General features: G+C 40.6%; 1 protein-coding gene across 2 annotated transcripts in view; it reads left to right on the top strand.

The window, feature by feature from the left end:
* The first annotated feature begins 935 nt into the window (after positions 1 to 935).
* Positions 936 to 18,941, top strand: part of lrrk2 (leucine-rich repeat kinase 2) — a 46,746-nt gene continuing 28,740 nt past the window's right edge. The window contains exons 1-15 of one of the 2 annotated variants that reach the window (XM_085780120.1): positions 936 to 1,637; positions 3,700 to 3,785; positions 5,127 to 5,236; positions 7,352 to 7,440; positions 8,328 to 8,462; positions 10,024 to 10,158; positions 11,927 to 12,058; positions 13,008 to 13,127; positions 13,358 to 13,518; positions 13,618 to 13,697; positions 14,708 to 14,814; positions 14,979 to 15,108; positions 15,775 to 15,899; positions 17,264 to 17,391; positions 18,794 to 18,938. In XM_085780120.1, the coding sequence (XP_085636246.1) occupies positions 1,502 to 1,637; positions 3,700 to 3,785; positions 5,127 to 5,236; positions 7,352 to 7,440; positions 8,328 to 8,462; positions 10,024 to 10,158; positions 11,927 to 12,058; positions 13,008 to 13,127; positions 13,358 to 13,518; positions 13,618 to 13,697; positions 14,708 to 14,814; positions 14,979 to 15,108; positions 15,775 to 15,899; positions 17,264 to 17,391; positions 18,794 to 18,938 (1,819 nt within the window). In that variant the 5' untranslated portion in view covers positions 936 to 1,501. The remainder of the gene's footprint in view (positions 1,638 to 3,699; positions 3,786 to 5,126; positions 5,237 to 7,351; positions 7,441 to 8,327; positions 8,463 to 10,023; positions 10,159 to 11,926; positions 12,059 to 13,007; positions 13,128 to 13,357; positions 13,519 to 13,617; positions 13,698 to 14,707; positions 14,815 to 14,978; positions 15,109 to 15,774; positions 15,900 to 17,263; positions 17,392 to 18,793; positions 18,939 to 18,941) is intronic. The other variant, XM_085780121.1, reaches the window with a different exon arrangement.

Below are 18,941 nucleotides of genomic sequence, written 5' to 3' on the forward strand. Positions count from 1 at the left end.
ATCCAGTCATCTGAACTAAAAAACTACTCATAACTCGGTGAAATTTTGACCGTATAGCTATTACTTAGTAGGCTACATTATTAAAATTATTTGTAATTTAAAGTTATATAGCTTCAGTATCATGACTGAATTTCTGGCGTTCATAACCGTTTGAAAATCAGTCAAAAACTGCGCAAGTTCTTGCTATTTTAGTAGATGCACCATTGGAATAACGGCGTTATAAAGTAATGGCGTAAGGTGCTACTTTTTTTTTAGTAAGTTACGTGTTTGCCATATAACGCCGTTACCGTTAATACTGACTCAAGAAGTCCCGTCACAAAATACACCTGTTTGAGTGTACGTTATTTGACGTACGTTCTCCTGGTAGTTATTTTTATGATGATGTAAGTCAATTACTAACTCAGGTACTTTTTTGGGAAAGTAACTAGTACCTATCTAATTACTTGAAAAGTAAAAAGTAACGTGCCCAACACTCAGAGGGAGCTAGTGGACCGACGCAAGATGGCGACCCCGTGGCGACGCCGTGTCTTTGGGCAGCAGCGTCGCGTAAAGTCATCTTGTTATATCTATGGTAAGCAGTCAATCTCACCAAGTCCACGGCTGACAGACATTAGACACCACCTGGGTGGGTGATGCAGGCAGACTGTGGGATAACACGGGTAGCCTGTCTACCACTCGACCACCACAACGGCTAGCCGAGCCATTTTAATCCGAGTTAAAAACAAACAAAACAAAAAAAAATCACTCTGTGTCGCTCCCCTCGGCGGCGGTTAACGCCGAGTGCCGCGTCGCTCACATTGAGATTACATTGGGCCGCGAAGGCGATTACTTCGCTGCGCTAAGCATGCTGGGATACCTAACGGCGCGACCCAATGTAATTTCAATGTGAGCGACGCGGCATTCGGCGATGTCGTCGCGTGTAGTGGAGCTTCGCTTAACCGCCGCCGCTCGCACTCGCCGCACGCTGTCTATTTCCAGCTTCTTCCTCCTCACCAAACGGGAAGTTTTTCTGACCGGAGTCATATGATGTGATGTGACATCGAGGCCGGGGGGAAGGAGGAACACCACGCCTGGCAGCCAGGAAGAAACCACCCGGACTTCCCCACAGAAAACAACAGAAAGTGTCCGATGAGTCGACAAAGCAAAGAGCAGCAGCATGTTTTTCCCTGAGCTGGGAGAAAGTTACGTTACGCTGGAGCCGTGATGTCAATGTCGGAACCGAAACTGCGCGACATTGACAGCTTCCTCAATCAGTGGGTGACAGCAACTTAGCTTTGCTGTAGCTTATGTCACATTGTGTAACACAACTTTTACTAATGTGATGTAATGATTCGTGGTTTTAGTAGCACTTTACTGTGTCTTCCCCGCCGCTGCTGCTGCTCTTGTTGCTGCTGCTGCTGCTGCTGCTGCTGCTGCCATTAGTCGGTAACTTGGGAGGGACAGCACTGATTGACCTAAATGCAGGTCAAGTCATCCACTGGAAAACAGTATTTCAAAGACCATGGTTAACAAGGAGGAGCTGGAGGAGAGGCTGAGGAGGCTGCTGGTGAGGCTGAGGACCCCGCAGGAGGACAGACAGCTCAGCACCCTGATCCAAATCATCCAGGATCTGCTTTTCCTGGCGCACACAGACCATGGTAGGAAAAACACATTGTTCCCTCCCGCATGCATGTGCATCATCATCCGCATCCTCATGCTGCTGCTGCTCATAAAGTGAAGTGACCCCTAACTTAAAATTGTAGGAGCACAATCAGAACATTTAGGGGCGCACACTGTAAAAAGACCTGCAAAGCAAATATTCACATTTCCTGTTCATTCATGATCACACACACAGTGGCATGCAAAGGTCTGGCACCTCTGGTTAAAAATTCTGTTAATGTTAATGTGAACAGTTAACCAAGTGGAACATTAAATGATCGCCAAAAGGCATACAGTTAAACATGAAACACTCTTCCGCAAAACATTTTAAGCAATATCGGTGTATTATTTTAGTTTTCTACAGTTTTAGAGTGATAACAGGAAACAAAGCAGCATCCTGCAAAATAATGTTAAACCCAGGAGACTTGAGCTCTCAGATAACTTTGACCAAGGTATCACAAACTTTTGCATGCCACTGTATTGACCTGCCACCTTACTGCACCAGATTCTTTGAGTCGTCCCCTTCCACATTTCACCAGAGTTTAAAAAAACAAAACAAACAGAAAATTCACATGTGCAAGTAAATGAAAAATTTACTTGCACTGTCTCAAATAGGGGCAAAAGGCCCCCATTTTGGGGCAGTCTGGAGCCCTGTGTTGTACAGACATAGAGGGAAAAGTTGGCAGATCCTTCACTTCAACTAAAGTAGTAACGTTTATTTATTTGCACCATTAAAAATCAAGGACAATTACAAAAACAGAAATGAAACAAGAACAGTAAGTATGTGGGAGAGGTTAAAAACCCTATAGGAGCGTAGTATACAATCATACCTTCCCAAAAATATGCAAAGAATCAAGAACAATTCAATAACAAAAGCAACAAAAAAGGAAAGCAATACAACTGTCTTAGTATAACAAAAATAATCAAAATAAAATCATGAGTATGTAGCCTATAAGTGTGAATTGATTGTGTATGAGTGGGTGAGAATGTATAGATTCACTAGGAAAGGAAACTATTGTGAGTCTTGTTGTATCAGATACAGTAGACCTTCAGTCTTTGTCTTCAGTGTCGGAGTTGAGCTGAAAAGATACAGGATAAAAACTTACAGTCCTTTGTTATGTTACTACGCTGTAAGTGCAGGATACATCCAGATGAGCAGCTGTACAGTAAGAGCACTCTGAAATTAGTTGTTGCCAGTTTTGGTTCCTGGTCCACAGATTAGAAAGGAGTTTAAATATGTCTTAGGGGGGTTTCCACTGTCTAAATTTTGTCTTCAGTTTTATACTGTCTGTACTTTTGCTTTTACAGCTGAGCTCAACATTCAACTCATAATTGTAGTTGCCAGTCATGTACTATAAAGATACGACTCAAAGTGAAAATGATGCATTGCTGTAGTTTGGTTTGGGTAATGTAACCTTTAAAACATCTGGTTAGATGCACCCTGAACCTATAGAACAAAGTTTATGTTTTGTACTAAAGTGCACGTTATTGCTGAAAATACCTTTTTATTTAGTTGGAGGCGAGAAAGCAGGACTGAGAATGATTAGTTAATATATTGATTAGTCAACTTACAGGAACATAATTGAGCTAAAATAGAAAATATTTCTGACACCCAGGTCAATAGTCAAGATTTGTTGTTTCCATCTGTCCTTTATGATAATGCTTAATATCTTTATCTTCTCAATTGTGATGGTTTTATTGAGACAGTATTTGATAGATCAACATGTGGGCCTGCTTTCAATAGAGTATTTCTTATATTGTGATATATCTGTATTTGAATGCAGCTTCTATGACTGCACAGACATAATTTCATCTCTTTGTCTACTTGTCAGTGTGTTGACGGAGCACCTCTCTGAGTCTTCACAGTGTTTTGCAGAGGAACAAAGACACCGACACTTGCGGCCTCATAATGGCTCCTTGTTATTTCTAGACTGTTTTCCAAGGCGTCCCGCAAAAATAGAAATGAGTGTGAAGAGTTCAAACTGAACCTGTGACATCACGTCTTCTCATCTGTTGTTGTTGGTGTTGTTGTTGTTGTGTTGGTTTTTTTGTTTGTTGCAGCAGCTGAACTGTTCGAAGACAAAGACGTCCACGCCCCTCTCATGGTGATGCTGTCGTCCTACATCAGCAGCAGAGGAGTCCAGCAGGTGAGTGATACCACACGTCGTCAGAGACACGCGAGACCTCACAGTTGTGCACTTTATTTTCTCCCTGTGCGTCTGTAGTGAGTTTTTCTCTCACAACAACATAGACTGTTTTCAAGTTTATCCAGCTAAACCGAGATAACAAACTCCACGTAACACTTCATGTTAGTTTTCCAGATGTTTCCCACCTTCATCCAGGCTCAGGGACGTGTGAGTGTGAACAACAACAGCATCACCATCATGCTCGGACAGTTTGTGCTCTGTGTAGATACAGTGGCTCACAGCTGACAGGCCCATGCCTGATCCAGCGTGTTTATGGCATCTCGTGACTGCTCAGCTTATCAGACCAGAGAAAGAGAGGGAGAAAGAACTAAAGAGAGGTGTCAGAGGGCAAGACGGCACAAACTGAGAGACCCGTGTACAGGTTCAGTCATAACAGAGTCGTTCCAAGGTTAAACGTGAACTGAACTCTGTTCCCACGCTTGTCTTTGTCTCGTAAAGTGCACAAATGAGGGACTTTGTCCAAACTGTACTACATTTTTATTGAGTTTTCTCCACATTCAGATCATTAGGATTCGGATAGATAGATAGATAGATAGATAGATAGATAGATAGATAGATAGATAGATAGATAGATAGATAGATAGATAGATAGATAGATAGATAGATAGATAGATAGATAGATAGATAGATAGATAGATAGATAGATAGATAGATAGATACTTTATTTACCCCGAGGGAAATTCAGTTTCTCAGCTGCACAATAAACATCATCATTCAACAACAAGACAACAGACAGTTCATAAAATTAGTGCATAGAGAATGAGAATGAGAATGATTTGCATTTTTATTGATGTATAAACATTTTTTCCTTAATTTATCATGGAAGTTATGACTTATTTATATACAGATACAAATACAAAAAAAAAAACTTGATTTATCCTCAAAGGGCAATTCAATTTCTACAGTTCAAGTTTTCAACCATTCACACAACATAAAACCTTCCAGAAGAATAAAAATAGATAGATAGATATGGCCAGTGGTGTGCACAGAGGGGAGGCAGGGGGGGTCGTCGCCCAATTGTTGAAAAACACGTGCAAAAGTGTCCTCTTAGGAGCCAAAACACATGCAAAAGTGCCGCCTTCTGTGGCGAGAACACGCTGTTTGTGCCCTTCAAAAAGTCTGTGCACGCCGATGGATATGGCCATATGAATAAATAAATAAATCGATAAAACAGTATTTCACCACAGGTTATGTTTTCTGATGATGAATATAATAATTATATCCATGGTGACAGGACCTAGCCTTGAAGGAGAGTGTGTGATGATGTGATTGTTGCCACAGGTTGGCTGGTCACTGCTGTGTCGGCTGATTGAAATATGCCCTGGTACGCTGGACCAGCTGACTCAGCCGCTGCAGGCCGCCAAGGAGTGGGAGGTACTGGCAGTGCACCAGTAAGTAACTGAACTACTTTTTTTTTTTTAAACTGAAGTTTTGATATCAATAAGGTGATATAGTTAAAGGCTTAAAAGACCAAAAACTATCTCAGTCAAGTTTTACATCTCCTCTTTCTGGAGCTTTAGCAGCAACATGTAGCAACAAGGGAAATCAAATCTTGTAAATGTTTTTTTGTTTTTGTGATGAACTTTTTATTTAATTTTTACTGAAAAATATAGAAAGGTACAAGTGAGTCAATGTTACTTACAACAATAAATCATAAGATATATATTCAGATATACCCATACCTATACATGTGTACAGATAGATATACCGGTAAACAACAAAACTAAAATGATAAAGATATAGGAATAAGTAAAAATAAATAAATAATAATAATAATAATAATAATGAATTATATTATGCTAAATAAATCGTGTAAATGTTGAATGACCTGACCACTCTTTTCAAGGCTTTAAGCTGTGTGGACTCAGGCTTTAATACTTTGTTTCACAGGATTAATGTAGAACCTATTCCTGCTTCATAATCAAAGAAGATCACATGGGAATTGATCTTAATAGCATATAGGACCTTTAATGAATTCATATTTTCTTCTCACACAATGTGTCATGGAATTACATGTCAATCGCAGCAGTGTGGTCGTCCAGGTTACATAAGATTCATGTTTAGAAGAAGCCATGAAGTTTGTCCAGTGAGCACATATTTATGTAACTCTGTACATCATTGTCAGACAAAGACACACACAGTATCTTCATACACAGTCGTACATTTTGCCCTAAGGTATGAGATGTTAAGATTTTCTCTTCATTAAAAAAAAACAAAGCTTACGGTAATAAAAAATCTGCTTTTTATTTAGTTCATTTATGTTCTATGGATGAAATTTCTCTGAATATCCACCAGAGCTTTATGTGGAGTGGACATCAATATGTTGAAGTTGCACTCATATGTTCATTAGTAGCATGGGTTTTCAGATTACTTCCACATGAGCTGTGCATGCCTTTTTTCCCCTGCTCTCTGGTGATATGCAGATATGCAGTTGACTTGGAGTCATTTTTTTCGCCCTTCTGGTCAACAGATTTTTATCTCTCAGATGACCAAGTTCTAGATAAATATTTTTAGTTTTTTTTTGGATCTTTTATGCTTTCACTTCCTGTGTATTGTAAGAAACCAGTTTTGCATCATATATTATGGTGTCACGCAATGTCAGTTTTACTTTTGGATCTTATTTCCAAGTGGCCCTTTCAGTTCCTTTATAGTGCCATCTCACTTTTATCTAGTTCTTGATTTACACTTCTCTAATGACAGGGCTCTAAATCACAATATAGTTCAAAGGAATTAAGATGTTTGGTTGAAGGGATAGTTGAACATTTTGGCAAATTGGCCCATTCCCTATAGTCATAGCAGTAGGTTTGTTACCTTTAATTGTCGGTGCAAGCTATTTTTCGAACGGCGGAGCAGAGCAGCGAGCTACTCAGAGCTACGCTACGGAGGCTCATGGGATTTCTTGGTTTCCCTCATCAAACTCATCAAATACACAATCCAACAACTCCAAAATGCTCTGGTGGACAAGTTGTGACCTGCACATTCACCATGCTATGAGATAACAGAACATTATGAGACAGAGTTGTTTTAGAGGCAAATGCAGAGACTGCTTGCTGAAAAACTGCCCCCGACGGGAACGCGCATCAGCGGTTTTGCATGAATTTACCTCTAAAACAACTCTGTCTCGTAACGTTCTGTTATTATCTCATAGTGTGGTGAATGTGCAGGTCACAACTTGTCCACCAGAGCGTTTTGGAGTTGTTGGATTGTGTTTTTGATGAGTTTGATGAGGGAAACCAAGAAATCCTATTAGCCTCCGTAGCGTAGCTCTGAACAGCTCACGGCTCTGCTCCGCCGTTCTAAAAATACCTTGCACCGACAAATAAAGGTAACAAACCTACTGCCAAAACTATAGCGATTATGGCAATGGGCCAATTTGCCAAAATGTTGAACTATCCCTTTAAGCGTTAATAGTAGCTTTTGCACAGAAAGAGACAGTAGAATGGATCCTACTGTCTTGGCCACAGCCCAGGTTTTAGTTTTTCTTCCTCTTCCTCTGTGTTTTCCAGGCAGATCCTGCGGGTGCTGTCTCAGTACCGGGCCGACTGCAGGGTCACCATGGTGGGACTCCGCGCTCTGGCGCTGCTGCTCACATCAGGTACACGCGGATACGCAGGGGACACGTTACAACACACGGGGGCGATGACTCGGGCTGCACGCTGTTACGCACTAGAAAGCAGAGAGTCGATTCGCTCCCCTTCCCCGTGACCCAGGCCACAGTTTGTGCGTTTTAATGGAGATTCTACGTCTCACGGGGGGAAAGTTGATCCGTATAACAAGCTCACAGAAAGGTTTACTGTATGTTACACTGCAGTGACGTCATTGGAGTGATTTTTTAGAACGATCAAAAGTAATATTGCAATTAAAGAAAAGAAAAACTGTGTATAAAACATCACAGACACACAACACAGATGTGTTTATCCGACTGTAATTCTGTATATTTAGCAGTATGTAATGCATCTGCTGTGTGGGGTTTCCCCTGTGAGAGCCTCCTTCAGCCGATTTTTATAGTGAATTCCTAGAGCAACATGCCATCTTTGTTCCTTAATCAACCCCTTTGGTTCTGCTTATTCCCCATCTTATGTGTAATGACCTATATTTCACGATTCATCATAACGATTTGATGATTCTGAGAAAGCCGGAAGGGGGGATGGCGTCATATTGTTGATTTTGATTAGTAAAACAGTCAGCGGTTATGCTGCCGGGAAAATATTTACATAATCTTGAAAAAAAAGGTAACCTCATATCTGCAGCTGGGTCCAAATATTTCTGACTTATCACATGGCAAATTGTGAAAGTGAAAGTATGTAGATAACATTATAGTTAATCTACAGTATAGGTGACAAAATAGTTTGGTTATGTATTGTGCTTTAAAAATTATTGATTCATTTGTGACCCGTATGTTGAAACTTGTTGGATGGGAGGAATTGATCACCGATTGCCATATAGAAGAAGTGTTTTTTATTGAAGCTGTTTTTATTGCAGACTTGATTCCTCTGCTGGTGCTGGAGGAGGAGGAGGATGTGTTCAGCCTGGTGGTGCACGCCATGAAGACGTTTCCTGCCAGCGAAGAAGTGCAGCTCCAAGGCTGTGCAGCTCTGCAGTTCCTACTGGAGAGCGGTGGGCAGACACACACCAAAACCTTTTTATATATCATCAAAATAAGATATAACACTTAAAGGGATAGTTCAACATTTTGGCAAATTGGCCCATTGCCATAATCCCTATAGCCATAGCAGTAGGTTTGTTACCTTTAATTGTCGGTGCAAGCTATTTTTAGAACTGCGGAGCAGAGCCGTGAGCTGCTCAGAGCTATGCTACGGAGGCTCATGGGATTTCTTGGTTTCCCTCATCAAACTCATCAAATACACAATCCCACAACTCCAAAACGCTCTGGTGGACAAGTTGTGACCTGCACAATCACCACGCTAACAGAATGTTATGGGACGGAGTTGTTTTAGAGGTAAATACAGAGACTGCTTGCTGAAAAACTGTCCCTGAAGGCAACATGCATCAGTGGTTTTGCATGAATTTACCTCTAAAACAACTCTGTCTGGTAACGTTCCGTTATTATCTCATAGCGTGGTGAATGTGCAGGTCACAACTTGTCCACCAGAGCGTTTTGGAGTTGTTGGATTGTGTATTTGATGAGTTTGATGAGGGAAACCAAGAAATCCCATTAGCCTCCGTAGCGTAGCTCTGAGCAGCTCACGGCTCTGCTCCACCGTTCTAAAAATAGCTTGCACTGACAGATAAAGGTAACAAACCTACTGCTATGACTATAGGGATTATGGCAATGGGCCAATTTGCCAAAATGTTGAACTATCCCTTTAATTTAGACCCATATGTTCAAGATAAACAGATAATGTAATACCAATATATAGAAACAAGGTCAGTAGGCAGTAGCCGGTGTTTAACTAGTGAGCAAGCGAACATGCAGAGTCTTTGTCTGCGTATTCAACCACAGGTGTATCATCAGAGCAGAACATGACGCTATGTAATGTATTTCAGTGAAGGTGACATCATTGAATCCACACATTACTCATCCGACTTTACTCTGCTAAATATACTATATATGGTAGCCTAACAGTCTGTCCTGTGAGGCTCATTATGTAGAGTAAAGCTTCGCTCTCACTTTGTTCTGGGGGCGGCTCCTTAGCATGAGATAAGAGATAAGATAAGCTCGCCCTTTATTATAAGATTGTCCTTTATTAGTCCCACAGTGGGGGAATGTGCAGTGTCACAGCAGTAAAGTGGACGGGACAGAAAAACAAAGCTGCAAATGTCTCTATCAAACACTGAGACTTTATATAATATTTAGATTTAGCAAAAATAGCTGGATTATTGCACATGGTGTGTGTGTGTGGTCTTCTGAGTGCAGTGTTGTGACGACAACAGGAAGGAAAGGCCTGTGATATCTTCCCTTCACAGCCTGCAGGTGTGATTCAGATCAGATAAAGATTCATTTTATCATCCCAAGTGAGAAACACGAATTACAGTCATATAAAACAAACAGATACGACATTTTCAGTAATGCTCACAATACAATAAAACAAACAAACAGCACAATAAGATCATCAGACGGAACTGAAACTAAAATGAAACTTGCTGAATGAAGATCTCAGCATTTTTTTTTATGTCAGTAGGTGAATATATTCCCTGTGTGTGTGTGTGTTTCCAGTGAGCGATGACCACCTCATGGAGTTTGTGGAGAACCAGGACCACCTCGCGGTCTTGGCGGCTCTGCAGAAGTTCCCCGACAGCTCGGAGCTGCTGCTTCAGGCCATGAAAGTGCTGCTGCCCCTGGCTCGCCCGGGTAACGACCTCATTACACCTCAACAGGGCTCATGAGGGCAAGAAAAGAACTGGAGCACTAACCTTTTTTTACGACTTGATCATAGATTAATGTATAGATTAAGTGGATGTGTCCATGTGGAGAGGAACAGGAATGTGTGCTGTTGTGGTCACTCCACTAATGTCATGATTGATGTGTTGTTATGGCACAGGACTCTCAGTCGTACACAGAGATCCTAAAGAAGCACATTAATCAACATCCTTGTCTTCATCTTTTTTCACACAGTCTATTTCCAGCCTTTCCTTATTTCTCCCAGTCTATTTCTAGCCCAGTCTCACTATGATGTCACCGTGACGTTTTGATGTAAATTAGATTAGATGACAGTAAACACTTTTGGCGTTGTGCTCCTGCAGAGTAAGAGATACTGTTTTTTGCTGGAAAAATCGTCAAATCTTAGTGGAAATTCCCCCCGTGGGGAGGAGGACAGCGAATACTCTTTGTATTTGCTTTCTAAATACATAGTAGTTACGCAACAGATAATTGAGTCCTCCAACATTTCCATTAAAACTTTATTTTAAATTGTTTTGGAACAGCAAATGTGATTATCAGACAACCTCTGCAAATCCTGGTATTACTAGAATTTAATTTTTCTGACGTCGTCAGAAAGGGTGCTGTCAAAGTGGGAGGTTGTTGCTTGTTTAAGATGTTATCATTTTTATTTTGAAGTTTTATTCACACACAATTACGGTCTGTTTCATAAAATCAAATGCCACTGAATTAATCTCAAAGGTCCCATACAGTATAAACATAGATGTCTATGTGTAGTGTGATTATAAAGCAGATCTAGGTTCTATATTAATACTGTAAAAGTATTAAAGTGTTAAGTCTACAGACAAATGCACACAGTCTGTATTCAGAAACTGAGCCTTAAAACCAGCCGTGAGGACTTCCTGTTACTTTGTGATGTCATAACAACACAGCTTTTAGCCGTGCTTCAAGCCCCGCCCACCTGGACACACCGTCTGCCCTCGCAGGATTTCGTTTCCCTGAGTGTTTCCCTGAAATCTCCGAAAGATTTTTTATTTTTCATCATCCAGAAAACAGTCAGCCAATCAGAGAGGAGGCTCAGAAATTCTGTTCCGATTAGATTATATGAGGTTATTTATCAGTTTGAAAAGTTAAGCACAGTAACGCAACGTTATATCATCCATTATCTCTTAAAAAGCCACCAGCTGACTTACGAAGAAAAATAACAGCACAAAGATAAAAATAAATAAATACATCAATAAATAAAGAAGAACCAACTGAGACGTTGCTTTTCTCTGAAATTCTAATTATCTGGATGATTCCTGTGTGGATCGTTGACCTGAACACGAAGAAAAGGAGGGAAAAAAGTGCAGAGGACAAAAGTGGAGGAGTTTCAGTCATGAACATTTTTTTCCACATTAATCTTCACAGATGTGTGATTTGTCTCGGTCATGGGGGATTCCAGCCTGTTTGGAGATAACACTCTCTGTCTTTATGAAGGACTTTTTCTGACCTCCTGCTTCATTTCCTTCGCTGATTCTTTTTTTTTTTTTTGACAGCTGAAAAGATCCTTATCTTTGTCTCTGTTAATCAGCTCTTATCACATTACTCATACTATCTGGACTCTATATATACAAATTTATATTTATGTATCATCTGTCCTTCGATTGCAGACTAGAATTTAATTAAATCCCAACCAGAAACACAAAAAAATGTTGTTCATACTTTGAATTTACAACCTTTTTTTTTTTTTCCCCCACAGTCAGCAACGTGGAGGTGCTGATGTCAGGAGGCGCCCGATGCTACAGCATCATCATCGCTGCCATGGACGCTTTCCCCGAGGTGGAGGAGCTGCAGGAGACGGCCTGCTGCCTCTTCAGGAGGTTTACTTCAGGTCAGACCCCGATCGTAACATCCATGTAACATCTTAGCCGCCCCCATGCCTCCTGCAGTATAACACAATAACTGACATTTATTACATTACATACTGGGAAGAAGGGACTTGTATAACAGAAAGGCATTTTTACCTTCTTAGTGTATTTCTTTTAATTCCTTTACTTTAATTTCTACTTTTTTATTTTCTGTTTTATTTATTTTGCTGCATGTATTTATTTATTCAATTATTCTGTCTTTGTTGTGTTTTCTTGTCTTCTTTGTTCCTGTTATTATTGATTTTTATAGTGCTTGTCATTTTGATTTTGTAAAGCACTTGATGTTCTCCACTCATGATGCTGAGTCTGTCAATAATTAACTCCGGTGTATCATCTCACTTGTTGACAGTCGCTACCATGACAGTGATAACACTGTTTGTGAAATCAAACAGTGTTATCACTGTCCACACAGCAGTGTTTGGATTTCACTCACTTAGAAGAGGCTAATGTGTTTTATTGACGGTTGACAGATTAAAGAGATAGTTCAACATTTTGGCAAATTGGCCTATTGCCATAATCCCTATAGTCATAGCCAGATGCAGAATGCAGAGATTGCTTGCTGAAGAACTGCCCCCCGATGGCATCAGCTGTTTTGCATGAATTTACCTCTAAAACAACTCTGTCTCATAACGTTCTGTTATTATCTCATAGCGTGGTGAATGTGCAGGTCACAACTTGTCCACCAGAGCGTTTTTGAGTTGTTGGATTGTGTATTTGATGAGTTTGATGAGGGAAACCAAGAAATCCCATGAGCCTCCGTTCTAAAAATAGCTTGCACCGACAATTAAAGTTAATGAACCTACTCCTAAAACTATAGGGATTATGGCAATGGGCCAATTTGCCAAAATGTTGAACTATCCCTTTAAGATTGATATTGAATCAGTAGAGGCATCTGTTTGTGTCGTCTCGTAGAGAGTTACTACAACATCCTGGTGCTGAACGGCGTCCAGAGGGTCGCGGTGAGGGCCTGTCAGACTTTCCCCAACAACGCCGTGCTGCAAGCAGCCGCTCTGTCCTGCCTGGCTGACCTCAGTGAGGACACACACTCAACACACACACACACACACACACACACACACACACACACACACTATACTATATATAACACATTTATTTATTTATGTCCTCATAGATGGATTAGTTATGGAGAACAATGAGTTGACCTCAACGTCGAGAAATAGCAGCGTTATCTTCAAAAAGATCCTCTTTACATACAGAAAGAATGCCGATTGATTCGATTTGATTTGATTTACCCCCGTCAGCTGCAACCATCGTGCAAAGCAAGGCGGTGGCGGAGCAGGGTCTGGAGGAAGGAGAGGAGGAGGAGAACAGGGGTAAAGAGGAGGTGGAGGACATGGGCCTGGGCTGGATGGAGGCCTGCTGTGTGGCGCTGGAGCTCCACGCTGCCGAGCCAGCAGTTCAGGTCAGTCCAAGTCACTTCCCAGCGTCAGAGCCACGGAAAAATATTTAACCTCGTGTAACCCCCCGGTGGTGAAAGCCTGTGACTTGTGTGAATCCTCAGGAAGCTGCCAGTTGGGCCATTCACAGTCTGTTACTGCACAGAGCTGGAGTCGGCCACTCAGAGGAGGAGCAGGAGGAGAGGTGCTCACTCAAACACAATGACACATCAAACACATTTGATCCTTTTTGAATATGTACGTATTTGAACTTTTATAAACTTTTTAAAACTTTTTTTTTTTATTTTTTTTTACAAAAAATAGAAAAAACAACAACATACAAAACGGGTATACAGCACCTGACATTGTTACATGAAGTAATTGAAGTAATAAAAAGAAACACAGAGGCTATATGAGGATATATACAATTAGGGATGTGTACCAAGTTCTGTACTTTTTTGGTACCGACAAAATTCCCACCAAAGTACCGAGTACCGATTGACGTGAAGTCAAACGGTACCACATTTCAGTACCTGAACGAACCTTAACGTGCGTCAGCGAGAGTGGATATAGTCTATGGGAGAGTCTGCCGCCACGCAAATATTAGTCATCACGGTCTGCAGCTTGCAGAGTTTGTGCTGCTCCTCAGTTTCATTGTTTTTTTATTTACAGAGTTTCACAGAGTCTTTCCATGTTTCTCCCTCTACCACAGTAAAAAGGGAACATTTACATATTTTCGTACAAGATAGTCTCATGAACTATTAATTTCTTTTTCATTGAATGACTATTTGGTATTCAAAAATCATTTACCATTCCTAAAACGTAAAATGCTCTGTGATGTTGTTGAAAAATAAATATTCAAAATTCAGAATTTTGACTATTATTTATAGACAAAATAACTTCATTTACCACACCCAGGTACTGAGTATTGGTACCGTATTGATTCAAATGTGAAAGGTTCCCATCCCTATATGCAAATAGCCAAAGTAGTCCAGTGCTTCCTGTCCCCTGCTCCCGTCAGGGGTACGGATAGTTTGGTGCAGTCCATCTGCTAAGGCGTCCTAATCCGTTTCATCCTAGAAACAAAAAACATTTCGTTGAGCCACCTCCTACACACATTTTATCCTTGAATGAATAAATGAATGAGAGAGTGTAATACTGTATGTCTGCTGTTGTGTTGTGTGTGTGTGTGTCATCGTGTGGTTTTGTTTCCAGGACGCCGGTTCACAGACAGTTGATGGCGGCCATGCTGCTCCACTCCTCCTCTCCCAGCGTGTTTAAAGCTGCTACCAGTGCTATCGCCACTCTCATTACTCACAACAGTGAGTACATATAAGCAACCACTGTATCTACACATGTATCCACCCTCCTGTTTTGTAAATCTAAACGACATTGACTCATCTAATTACACTAATAGGTTCAGTGATTAATAGATAGAGTGCTGTTTTATCTGCTTGTACAATAAAAGGTCTGTTCTGGGTTGCAGGTAAAATGTGTTCTTTGCTGCTGTCCAGTGGCCTCCATGTTAACCTAGTGGAGATGATGAAGAGACATTCATCCTCAGCAGAAGTTTCCATCAGCGCCTGCAAACTGCTCACCCTGCTTTTCCAGTCGAGGTGAGCAGCACAAACACTCTTTGAACCCAGCGTGTCCATGTTGGTTGAGTAAGTCACAGGAATAGATGAGGTCAGATGTTAGCGTGAGGGGGAAATATGGTAATTTTGAGGTCAATGTTGTTTGAGTATGAGTAAAAGAGCCATTTGTAAGGTCTGCTATTGCTACAACATAGCTAGTGTTTATCAAATCAGCATAAATGTAACTATTTGTAATGTTTGCGTAGCTTTCATTTGCATTAGCAGCTGGTTAACTATTCTGCAACTGAAACAGCTTCAAGTTTCAACATTAAACTTCACCAACATCTGTCTGTAGCAGTGAAAACCAGCTGTTAACACTTATGAGACCTTTTCTCTTCTACTGTTAGCATGCTAACCAGCTAGCACTAGCGGCTAGCTTGTCTCATCACTTGGAGAAATCGAGTCTCTGTAGTTTCCAGTCTGTCCTGATGATTTATCGCTGCTCAGAGGGTTTCTTATAACTTCTAATGGCAAAACCATATTCAGTGGCATCGATATGTATGAATAGGTTGTAACAGGTGTAAAAAGATAGTTAAAGGAGAACTTCATAAATTCATATAGCTTCAAATCCATCTTAAAACAGCGGTCAGAAGCCCATTCAAACACTGCAGATATGTTCCTAACATGATCGTCCTCCTGTGTCTGCAGGACGGCCAGTCTGGATGAGTTAAACATGGCCATGAGTCAGATCCTCAGCGCCATGAAGGTCCACAACTTCCAGCCGGAGGTTCAGCTGGAGGCTCTGCAGGCCAGCCTGGTCTTCCTCTGCCCAGGTACATTAAAACCTCCTCCCTAATTTTATTGTAGCCACTGAATTTGCCCGGAATTGTCCTTTAATTTATGGACTAACTCCCCCCCATTAAATCAAATAACGGTTGTATCCTCTTTTCCCTGTTATCCTAGTTATTTTGTCTGTGTCTATAAGGTTCAGTTGAATCTATTCCAGCAGTGGACTGTAAGTTTTATTGTTTTATTGTATTAGAGACATATTAACTAAATAAACTGACATTTTACCAAAGCATTAGTAATGACAGGGCTAGTATCAGACTCCCATTCATCAAGTGGCTGAAACACAACTCTTTATGAAATAGTATGCGATTACATTATGCTCTACATTTTGTGTTAACTCCAATCTGCTCCAGACTGAAATCAATTTACGGCATTAATGCCTTAAATGCTAACATTTAAGGCATAAAATTGCAATTCAAGCAATTGAAATAAATATAGGGCAGCACACTTATCAGGATCTGATCTGTTAGCTAATTTTCAAGAAGGTCAGGAATGTTTACATGAGTCCATGCACTGTGTGTGTGTGGTATAACAGTCTCTATCTGGTGAGAACAGAGCAAGACAAAGCTCACAGACGTATATGGTGGATATAGATCTTAACTTCTGTGAATGAATATCTGTAATTCAGTTTTGCCTAGTCAAAAAGAACATTTCAGATATCCACAACTACATTCTTCCTAAGACAAATTATATCACTTTAACCATTCATGTGTATGGGGTTTGTCATTACAGATATCTACAATTCAGTTGCAGATATCCAGATATGCAGATTGCAGATGCAGATTATGGATATCTGTAACTGAACTGCGACTAGTACTAATTCCAGTTTGAGATATCTACAATTTGATTCTGACTAGTCATAATTCCAGTTACAGATATCTTTAATTCACATCAATTAAAGATATCTACATGTCCCTTTTCAGGTATCTTAAATTAAGTTTTGACTAGGCGAAATGACGTTTCAGATATCTCAAACTGGAATCACTACTACTAGTTGTAATTCAGTTACAGATATCCGTAATTCACATAGTGGATATCTGCAACTGAATTGTAGATATCTGTAATGACAAACCCCATACACATGAATGGGAAAAGTGACGTCATTTATCCTAGGCACAATGTAGTTGTGGATATCTAAAATGTTCTTTTTGACTAGGTAATACTGAATTTCAGATATCTTGAATCAAAAATCCAACTACTCAAAATGTAATTACGACTAGTCATTAAGACGTTGTTGATATCTACAATGTTAATTCCAGATAGTCAAACTTGGATATGTGTGTCCATGTGTATATGTTTCCTTGTGTCTTTGTCTTCACTTGTGTCTCTGCTGTGTGTGAACTCCCAGACAGGAGCTTAAGGGAGCACGGCAGCTCGGTCCCAGATCCCGACATGGTCGACGTGTCGCTGAAGGTCCTGAAAAACCAGTGTGTGGTGGAGGGAGCTCACACTCTTTACCTAGAAGTTCTCAACAGGGTACGACTTCCCTAAAAACATCTCTTTGTGTAATCTGACCCATCTTCTTTCAGTTTTTTTATCGGTCTCTTTGAATCTGTGGCCTGATGTGATGGAGGGAGACAGCAGAGGTTGAAAAAACACCAGAAAACAACAGTGGGATTTGTTCTCCTCCAAAAGAGAAACAGCGTACGTCCATAGACTGTACATATAGTTCCCAGTCAGTACATAAATTAAACAACAGTTCATCCATTCATTGCAGAAATTATACAGTAGCTTGTCCCACAAGCAGAACATCGGAAGGATGTAATTACATTTCTAAAAAGAATTTGCTATACTTGCTGGGATGAATGAATGGGTGCACATGTTTGTTTTTTTTCCCCTCTCTCCTCTCTCTTGTTGGTATCGTGAGCCCGAGGCTGACGTGGTCGACACAGACAGAAACAATATCAGCAGGAAAGCCAAAGGGCAAAGACTAACAATAAAAGCTTTCAACCAGTGTTTTTTTTGTTCCTAACTGAGACATAAAGCGTTTGACAGATATGACAAAGTTGTTCATCTTAAACCAAAGATTTCTTTTTTATGAACAATTCAATAACAGACACTAATGCGGCCCAGTGCAGTGAATCCTGCCTTCATGAAGGTTTTTATAACGCTCAGGTTCTCAGCCTCCACAGCTGGCGACAGCTGCTGTAGCCTGAGGCTCGTTCTCCTCCTGAACCGCAGCAACGTCTTGAGGAAATTCCTCCAATTTGATACAAATTCTCAAGGATGAAGTGATTAGATTTTGAAAGTCAAAGGTCACTGTTGCGTGATTGTTGTATCATTTTTAGGGAGGATGTGAATCAGTCCCATTTATAACAGCAATTACATCAACAAAGATGTTGTGCCACGAATTTTATGCACTTTCTTATCCAATAATATACTATTTAACATATAAATGACAAATATCTCCATCGTTATGCACAATAATGCATTAATATGGAGATATTTGTTATTTATATGTTAAATAGAAGCAGATTCAGTATTAACTTCTGTGCAACATTGGTCCTCCCAGGTCATAATTTTCTCTTTGATCTGTTTATCTGTGAATAAAATAACTTAATAACTTGATGCCAACGCATTACTGCCCCTTTTACATTTTCCTTTGATATTTTATTAAAGAAAAAAACAACGAAGAAGCTAAAATTTTAGTGATTTGAATGACGAATGATGACGTTCAGTCAGGTTGCTGTGTTGAAACCGCTCCAGTAGTGTGACCTGCATTCTCATGACCTGGGAAAACCACAGATGTTCAATGAAAACAGTGATTGTTGATTAGATCAGCAAAAACAGAAGTAAGGATCCATTCATGTTACTATCAGGTTGTTATGTGAAAGAGAAACATCGTCTCATTTAGTGCTCTGTGTGTGTGTGTGTGTAGTTCATCAGCAGCCCCGTCATACAGCGGAGCGGTCTGAAGGTGCTCTCTGCTCTGGCCGACTGCTCCGGTGCAGTGGACCTGCTCTGCCAGCAGGGGGCCATAGACACGGTGCTGCACACACTACAGATGTTCCCACAGGACCGAGGTA

This window comes from Trachurus japonicus, chromosome 6 (genome assembly GCF_045865225.1).
Source record: "Trachurus japonicus isolate A0001 chromosome 6, Traja_1.0".
Taxonomy (NCBI): domain Eukaryota; kingdom Metazoa; phylum Chordata; class Actinopteri; order Carangiformes; family Carangidae; genus Trachurus; species Trachurus japonicus.